This window comes from Balaenoptera musculus, chromosome 4, assembly GCF_009873245.2.
Source record: "Balaenoptera musculus isolate JJ_BM4_2016_0621 chromosome 4, mBalMus1.pri.v3, whole genome shotgun sequence".
In the NCBI taxonomy this organism is placed as follows: Eukaryota; Metazoa; Chordata; class Mammalia; order Artiodactyla; family Balaenopteridae; genus Balaenoptera; species Balaenoptera musculus.
This window is the reverse complement of record NC_045788.1, coordinates 104,459,672-104,469,024: the sequence shown is the minus strand read 5'-3', so window position 1 is coordinate 104,469,024 and position 9,353 is coordinate 104,459,672. Positions and strand designations below refer to the sequence as shown.

Below are 9,353 nucleotides of genomic sequence, written 5' to 3'. Positions count from 1 at the left end.
TTCTTTAATATTCTCATTAATAAAGTAGATGAATTATGTGATATTGCTGTTCTTTACAGTTTGGATATAACTACTGTGGGAGCAAGTTTCAATAAAAATATAATTCATATTTTGTGTGTGTGACACAGATAACATGTGCTTGTTGTAAGTCAACATATGGGAGTATATAAAACAAGGCAAATATTGCCCCCCCACCCCATTCAGTATCACCACTTGTCAGTAATCTTAACCATTTAGTGTGTGTTTTTCACCACATACAAACATATTGTACTTTGCATAGCACTGTTATTTTTCCTCAAAATACACTATATATATTTATAAATGTATATATAGAGAAACTTAACAACCTTGTAGGTGTCTCTTTTAATACACACTTTTAGGGCACTTGAATAATTCCATAATATTGATGTGTCATAATTTTTGGACCATTGCACTTTTGCTGGACATTCATAGTATTTGCAGTTTTTTACGATTATAATATTAAAATGAACTTCTTTTTACATATATCTTTATATATTGGCCATTTTGTTTCTGATATATTCATAAAAGTAGAATTTGTTAGATTAAAAGGAATACATAAAATTATTACTATTACTATTGAATATGTACTACATGAGCATACTAAGAAAAAAATTTTTAAAAATCAATGTGTTCTATTACATAGATTCCTTGTATGCTTAAACAGAAAAGGTTGTAGACTCTGTCATTTAATATACATACCAGCTCAGGGGTTTGGATTATGATCATCATTAGTTAATGTCTAATTGATTAGGTACACCAGTGACTATCTTGATATTCAGTATTCAATGAAGCTCTTGATGTATTATGGGCATTGCAGTAAAATGTGTGGCAGGTTCTTATTTACATTAGTCAATCCCATTGTTTAATAGAATTTAATCTGGAAATTGATAGTTTCTGTCTAACATATACTACCAGATTTTCAAAGGATGTGCACACATTTAATTTGGAAATTTTCAAATTTTATTGCTCTTCCTGTACAAAATAAGACTTGGAGAGTGTAGATGAAACCGGTGATAACTATTTTGTTGGTAATTTACTAGTCTTACAAGGAATGCTTAAAGAAGTTGGCTAGATAAGACAACAATATGTGCCCTCCCGCTCTTCTGCCCCCATCACTGTGTTAACGACAATAAATCATCTTTATTTTCTCTGATGTAGAGTAGATGTGATGGAGTGGCTAGAGTAGCCACTAGAGTAGCGTGGCTGGAGTAGCGTCAAGCACATGATAAGAACTCAGTAAGTACTAGTTGATTGCATATTATTCAAATTTAACCAAGAACTTGAGGCCATGGACTTTTAAATTATTTGATTCCAACATTTAAACAAGAGAGATCTAAGCATTCATTCTAAATAGTATGCATATAAAACAAATGAAATCAAGTAACATATTAGAGGGGTAATCAGATGGAAGTCATGTCATACGTATCAAATGCATCACATCACAAGTTTAAGTCTTATTCTACTTCCTAGTTTTAGTCTTTACTGCGCTAGGTTAGCTAGTCTGATCCCAGGACATCTTTGCATCATGAGATACCATATTATAGGTGCGTAATACAACTCAGTTTACACACAGAAAGAAAAAAAGGAACTATTATGAGACCCAAAGGCACACACATTCAATTGGTTTACATTTAATAAAGGTTATGATGAGATTCTTTAGGAAAAATGAAGAAAAGCCTCTGTTGGTTTGGAGATATTAAACTGGAAACAGAAGTATTGACTAATTTCTTAAGGTCCTTTCTACCGTTTTATCTCAGAAAAAACAAGTCAATTGCTTTATAAATTCATTAACTTTTTTCCAGATAGAAGTAAATAGAACGAGGAATAGCTGTCCTCAAAACTATGTAAAACTAGTAAGAGACAATTTTCCACTTATATGCATTTTCTCCCCAGTGCTGATAAGAGTATATAGCAAATCTTTCAAAAACCCAATAAAACTTACAAGATGCAAGTTAGATCCTTGTCTTCCATAATTAGTCTTTCTAAAGGTAAAAAGTTACAGTATGTTTCCAATTAAAAGCACTTATTAAGCTTATTTAAATATTACCTATATAACTTTAGGGGAAAGGGGCTATCTGTAGCTATGATGTAAATTTGGTTTGACAGAATATATATGCTTTTACATTGGACATAAGGACTAATAATCTTACAAAGAGATATAACTAGTAGAAAAATAACTCTAAATTAGTAAAGTTTTATTAATCTGTTGGCATTATGAAATATATGCTATTGACCCACAAAACAAAACATGCTTTCAAAAACTTCTGAAACAATTTTTGAAATTTATTTCTAAAAGTCACAGAGACAAAACTTTAAAAGAGACACATTTATACTAAGGATACATGCGTGAGCAAAAAAAATAAGCAAGGGAATACAAAAATGAACATAGTAAAATTTTAATGAATACAGTATTCTGGATACAAGTAGAATACCACTACATAAGAACTGTATTTACCTCAAAAGTCTATGGTAGTATGGATTGAGATAAACCAGGTTTAGGATAGTCACTTCACTATTCACATTTTAATCAGTGCTGACTAGAAGCCAAAGCAACTTATTTTAGGCTAAGATTTTCAGTTAAATTATAGAATGAATCTTCTATTTAATAAACATGTTTTAAGGTGATCTGTACTCATTTAAAGGCAGCTGGGGCAAGTCAAACCACAGAGAGCCCTTACAAAGACTAAGCACCAAATGACAAATTGTTTGTGGCTTTTGTTTGGGGCCACCTTACGTTTAATTTTGTTTAAATGTGTTTTCCATTAACATTTACATACAAATTCTTTCAGGCAAAAGATTTTAACATGGAACTTTCTGCTTAGCGATCTTGCCAACTGTTACTTACAATAGTTTTTAAGCAATGAAGACTTCAGAACAGTCCCAAGCCGATACTTAATTGGTTACAACTGTAAGATGCAGAACTTTTTAAGTATTGGTATTTTGGTCCCTGAAATTCAGTAGGGCCAAATGCGTTAACTGGAAGTAACATTTGTTTAAAAAAAAAAAAAAAAGAAAAAAAGTCTTACTCAAAGATGATAATGAATAAAATAACTATTTAGGCTCCAATACACAATCTTTCTAAATTTCCACCCTGTAAGAAATGATTATAATGTCTTTCAGGCTTGCTATATGCCCCAGAGAATCAAAAGAAACCAACAAGGAATTTAACATTTCAACAAGCTAGGAACTATGTACTGTAAGCATATAGTGAAATTCTGGAAGACATACTATCATACTTTGAGAAAACACTATTAACAGGTAAGCATGTGTTGAAGGCAGTTTATAAATGAAACATTACAAATCTTATGTTTATGCATACAACTTATAAAATAGAAAAAATGTGCTATTTTTCCCAATAGTATAGCATCACACTAACACTATATAGTTAAGATTGAGAGCTCTGTACACACGTCCACACCTCCACAGCAGCATATGCCTCTTAGACATTCTCCATTTGTTACCCAACGTATGCTAACCATGGTTTCACAGATTTGTACCAGTTTGAGCAGGCTAAGACAATCATTCTGCCTTATCTTTTTAACTATGAAGTAAAGTTAACCAGTTTCAGGGAACGAAAAGTTTCACAATCAGTAAAGAAACACATTAAACCTCCACAACAGGATGGAAAACGCTTCTAAGGACATGATATAATCCTAACAGGAGGACGGATTATGCCCCTAGATATACTGGATATACAAAAAGTTAGGAGCCTGGAGAAATACATTAAGCTATATGGGACCTAAATGATCATCAAATTACTAATAACTGCTAGAAACTCAAATGTGAATTATTGGTATTTTTCTAGTACAACGTCATCCAGTTTATTGTTTAGGACTACTCAAAGCCATCCTGCCACGATGTGTTTGCTGTTAGTGCAAATTAATGTCCAAACAATAGGGAGCAGTCTGAATCACATGAAAGTCTTGAAAAAATTAGAATGATTGTATGTCTAACCTTATCTTTGTATTCTGAAAATACTGCTATAAAAATCAATTATTTTCCAAGTTTCTTAGATCTTGTACCATCTTAGATAATTCAAATTAAACATGGTTGCCTGCAAATTCTTTACTAGAGGAAGTAAAAGCAAAGTACATTTTGGTTACGTTTTGCCACTGGTTTCCTCTTGCATGTGCTTAACAAATGAGAGCACTATTCTGGGCATTAATTGTGCTACTTTAACATAACTGAACATGAGAAAAACTGGTAGCTCAAATTTTGAAAAGTGATTTTTTTTTTTTTTGGTGGCAGACTTACTTAAAAACGAAAACAACAACAAAAAGCCCACATAAAATCTAAAATAAGATGGGCACTTTGACACCTCATACTAGGAACTTAAGTCCACCAAAAAAACTTAGACATGGAAAGCCGATTCTGAAAAACATAATATCTAATCTTTTTCTTATTCACTTTGGCTGTTTTTTAATGAAGACTTGTGGTAAAATGACTTCAAAGATAACTCCAAGTCACATAGGGCATCTTTTGTCAGTGCTTTGTAATAGAAATATACTTTATAAAGATTTTTAACTTGAATGGTTTCAAACACTTTGACTTTTTTTAAAGCTCTACTCCAAGTTTTCAGCTGTTTAATTTTTTAAAAATATAATTTGGGTATCCAACAAAGAGGACATACCTGGGCTAAGCCACTTTAATAACCTTACAGGATAGTGGAATTCAGATAGAGATCATTTCCTGAACATGGTTGACCTTTAACAGATCTGATTATTTCCTCACCCAAACAGTTATGCAGGATACTGCCAGATCTTCATTACAAAAATCTTGCCAGTATTTTTAGACAATGGTTTACCATCTATGATTAAAAACCTTATACCACCAGAGGCAAAGCACATAAAAGTGAAAGTAAGTAAACTTGTTTCTAGTCTATCTAAATAAACTCTTATAAAATCATGTGGAAAAATTAATGCATAAAAAGTAATTTCCTTATCATCTGATCTGTCAGCCAAAAAGTAATTACTAATTCTCTGTAAAAACAGGAAACTCAATCATAAAATGTCTACCTGTTTAAATTAAAATGCCAATCTTGAAGTCTTTTAACACCATGACATAAAAAAAAAGTTTGCAAATTCAAAATGATGCTTGAAATGAAAGCTATGGTTCGAAAATTTGTGTTTATAGTACGAGACTAAAATCGTGTCACTGCAAAATTCCCGGTGGCTTTTGGCACTGACATGAAAAGATTTTAGTCTTTTGGTCACTTGAAGCTGCTACTAATACAACAATAAGCCTTTAAAAAAAAAAAAAAGGAAAAAAGACAGTGAGGAACTGAAAGATAGTTAACTACATCATATACAAGTAAAGCATAGTCTGACATAAACAATCATTTTCTGCTAGGAATCTGAAGATATAAGAATAGTTTCCCACCATCCCTTCCTTTTTGAGGATCCTCTAATCAGAAATAATTCCTTTAAGTTACTGTGAGTGGTATTGCCTGGCAGCAGCTTCAACTTCCTAGGCTAGTCTTCAATCCAAGTAATTAGGTAATCTCACAAGGAATAATCATACATGGCAATGGGGTAAAAAAGCAGGGCAGTTCTTCCATGCACAAACATTTCAGGAGAAAAACCATCAATTTTAAAGATAACCATCAGGTTTCAGGTATCCTAGCACACTCTAAACCCTAAGTTTTGCTTTACACCATTGGTGACTAAAATTAACAATATGTTTTGCAGTGAGGTTTCTTTTTTTGTTGTTTTTTTTGTTTTTTTTGCCTGCAACTATATATACATTGCAAAACTATTATGCATCACATGATTTAAAATGAAATAAATATAAAAATGAACCACACAATCAACACATAACTTTAATACTCCACATTATTTATCTTGATCACAATGGTGATAACCTCCTTGTCAACAATCTTGTGAGTTAAGGAGTTGATTCTCATTCTCATATCCATCAGGCAGATATGCTCTCCTCAGTTGGTCTGACTTGGGTATGGAGCCTCCATTCTTCACATGGCGAGACAGGAAAGCACGGACTGCTGGGTGATCAGCCTTCTCAAGTGGGATGTTGGCTTCCAGGCACATTTTCACAAAGTCCTGGATAACACTGACTTTCTCTGTTTGCGCAGTACTGTTGCACTGAAGCGATGCAGTTAGAGGCCTCTGCTTCTTTCTCACATTCTGCTCTTCAAATTCTGCCTTCCTCTTGGTATGAGTCTTTGACTTGAGGTGGTCACTAATGGCAGACTTGCGAACATGATTCAGAACCACATTGCAAGAAGTGCAGAAGAGTTTTCCTCCATCTTCGTGCAGCTCACCTCCAAACTCAGTGACTCGATCCAGGGGAGTCACATACAAAGCAGTCTTAGAACGGTTTCGAGCAGGTGGTGCTGTCACTACAAATCTTTCCATTCTGACTTTGAATAGGGTTCTTTCAAGACAAGAGAAACAGAGTGTTATAACAACACTTCACGAGGGAAGGAATAATAAAAAGGTAGATATAAACATTTTAAGATTAAAGGCTTCACAAAACTTAATTCCAATTAATAGACTGTGTGTCTATTAAGTCTTAACTTACCTGAGATATGTTAAGGGAAGGCAAAACCAGAGCAAGTTACTAGTAACAACTAGGTCCATTCCTTGATTTTGATGAAATTCAAATAAATTCAAAGTATGAAAAAAGAACTATCCCAGATGTCACTATCCTTTAGAAAAACCTAACTACAGGTCAACATTTATGGTATTAATTGTATTAATCTCATCCAATTTAGATATGTGTTCAAGTTTAAAAGAACTTCTTTCCCTTCACAGTTCTGGGGCAACAGATTTTAGGGAAACAACTGCAAGGAACTGTGTACAAAGTTTGTTCAAACAGGTGGGCCACTAAACTGGCGTAATTCTACATGAAGTTGAATATAATTTCCAAAATTGTTCTGAGAAGAAAGAAAGTAAAAACCAAGAAAGAACACAGGCCAAATGCAATTAAAAGCAGCAATAATGATGTTAAATTTTAAAGTCAAAATACAGAGCTCAAAGTAAGTCATTTTTTTTAATGCATATACACCTCTACTAAGATACCTTTCCAAAAGGTGATAGACAAGCTATGTAAAGTGCCTTATCTAACACTTTTTATTCCATTAAAGAATAATATTTACATTTGCTAATATTTATTTCACTTATTTAACTATTAAGTTAGACCAAAATTAAGAACACAGTATCCTGTACATGACAGATGCTCAATCACAATTTGCTGATATGGAATAAGTGATTATCTTCACTATTTTTCCAAATATTTAACTCAGAAGCAGCTTAATAATTTCTCAATTTAACCCCAAAACAAATTTTTGTGATCATTGCCAAAATCGTAAGGTTATGGGCACTGAAAACTTGAGATAACAGAAGTTGTAAGTGATAACCATTTGTTCCCTGAGGCCATGCCATTGGATTAAGCTCTTACATTAACCTAGATATAAGAAGTTGAAATGAATTTGATAGAATTCAAGATGGAATTCTGTTCTGTTTAAATACATTAGAGAAAAATTCCCAGGTGTGCTCTGAAGAACTGTACTTTATAAGTGTAATCAGAAACAATGGAGTATTCCGTTAATCTATGCTACAGAATTCATAGCTGGTTACCATGAAATCTCTCTCAAAAGAATTTATGTATTAGACACCTGTGGACATAACCTCAGAGAAGAACTCAACATTCCACAGAAATTTTGGAAAGTATGATCAAGTTTAGGTTTTAATAAGTTTAATTCTTTTTTTTCCCATTAAAAATGTGTTTAACGCAAGGCTCTTGTGTCAAATATTATTTAGGTTATAGGTTTTCAATGGCAGGTAAGACAATTCCTGCTTACTAAATAGTGAATTACCATTACACATAGTTGTACTTTAAGTTAATGGTATGTGTTTTATAATCATATAGCAAGTCAGTCCCTATTATAATTAATGGTTCTAAGCTATTTATGAAAAACATTACATATTTGTGCCCAGTAATGCTTAAATCATTCTATTTGAAAAGTCTTCTGTCTTTGGATTTCACACTCTAAAACAATTAACATGTTCGTTATTCTTTGAAGCATAAAACGCGCAATCACTTGTGCTAATATGAAAGGCCTACACATTCCAAAATCTTTTAAGTTTTAAAGTATATTTGTGTTACTGCAGAGGTAAATATCCACCCAGCAGAGGATGCTCGAGTTTACAGAACCGAAGAACGAAAGTGTTTTCCATAGAAGTAAAGATATTTTAAACGAGTAAGTTACAAAGTTAAGAGCAGGAATTGGCCAACAAAAAAAGCAAATCATTTACTAGATAAAAATAAAACTCAACAGAAGTTTTCAAGTTTAAATGTTTACCAGATTAGTTTCCAGTTTTTTTCGTCTTGATACCTAGTAACGAAGGGTCTCCAGCGCAAAACCAAAGACGCATGAAATCCTGGCACTTTCAGTTTGTTCAAACCCGGAGATGCCTTCGAATCAGTTTTTCAACAAGTGATGGTGTGGAAATAGTTTCTGGGCTTGCACCCTATTTTCCCTGAGGTGCTGGGAAGTCATGCCTTTACTGTAAAACACGAAAAACAAATGGAAAGAAAAAACGGGGGAGGGGGAAGGAAAAAGGGTGGATGAAAAAACGAACAAGAACGTCCACAACAGCCACCACGCAGGTGTGCTTAAAATCACTCTAAGTCCACACCACAAATTCGGATCCCAACGTTCACCCCAACTCTCCTCATCCCAGTCCCTCCACAGTGGTGCGCCCGGATCTGCACCTCCCCGGGCGCCCAAGCCCCAGGGTTCGGGAAGAGGGAAAGGCGGGGCTCGCGACGCGCCCGGCGTCTAGACTCCCTCCTCCCGCGCGGAGCCCAGCACGCCGGCGCCCCACCGCCCCTGCCCGCTAGCTGGGCAGGGCCGAGTCCCAGCTGCCGGCCGTGGGCCCGGGAACTCGACAGCCGAGTTGGCGGCAGTCTCAAGGGAGGAGGCAGCAGGCGCCTGGCGGAGGCGGCCGCTGTCAGGCTTCCCGTCCCCTCCCTCTTCCTCCCGCCGACAACGGCGCCCCGGCCCCGCCCCCGGCTCCCGCTTTGGGACGGAAGGCCCCGGGCCCAAAGCCCGCACCAACGGCCGGGCCCACCCTCGGCCTCCCTAGCTCCTTGGTACCGTAGGATCGGGGCCGCCTTGAGGGGAAGTGGACGATACGCGGCCGGAAAGAAAAGGAAGAGGAAGAAAAGGAGGTGCAATGGGGTGAAGGCGGAGGACCAGTCGCCACCGCCGCCACCACCGTCGCCGTTGCCCGATCGAGCCCCGCAGCGGCCGCCGTGTCCCCCGCCGAGCCCAGTCCTCCTGCGCCGCCTATGGGAGAGCTCGTAGGCGG

The 9,353-nt window shown here is 36.0% G+C and overlaps 1 protein-coding gene across 2 annotated transcripts; it reads right to left on the bottom strand.

Annotated features, from left to right (window-relative positions):
• Nucleotides 1-2,401: 2,401 nt before the first annotated feature.
• CGGBP1 (CGG triplet repeat binding protein 1) lies at nucleotides 2,402-9,349 on the bottom strand. 2 transcript variants are annotated; one of them, XM_036850869.1, is made up of 3 exons: nucleotides 9,140-9,349; nucleotides 8,342-8,546; nucleotides 2,402-6,411 (listed from the first exon to the last, which is right to left on the bottom strand). In XM_036850869.1, the coding sequence occupies exon 3, from the start codon at nucleotides 6,390-6,392 to the stop codon at nucleotides 5,889-5,891; it is 504 nt and encodes a 167-aa protein (XP_036706764.1). In that variant the 5' UTR covers nucleotides 6,393-6,411; nucleotides 8,342-8,546; nucleotides 9,140-9,349; the 3' UTR covers nucleotides 2,402-5,888. The 2 variants fall into 2 exon arrangements, with proteins under 2 accessions (XP_036706764.1, XP_036706765.1); XM_036850870.1 differs by having other exon boundaries at nucleotides 8,375-8,546.
• Between the last annotated feature and the right edge of the window lie 4 nt (nucleotides 9,350-9,353).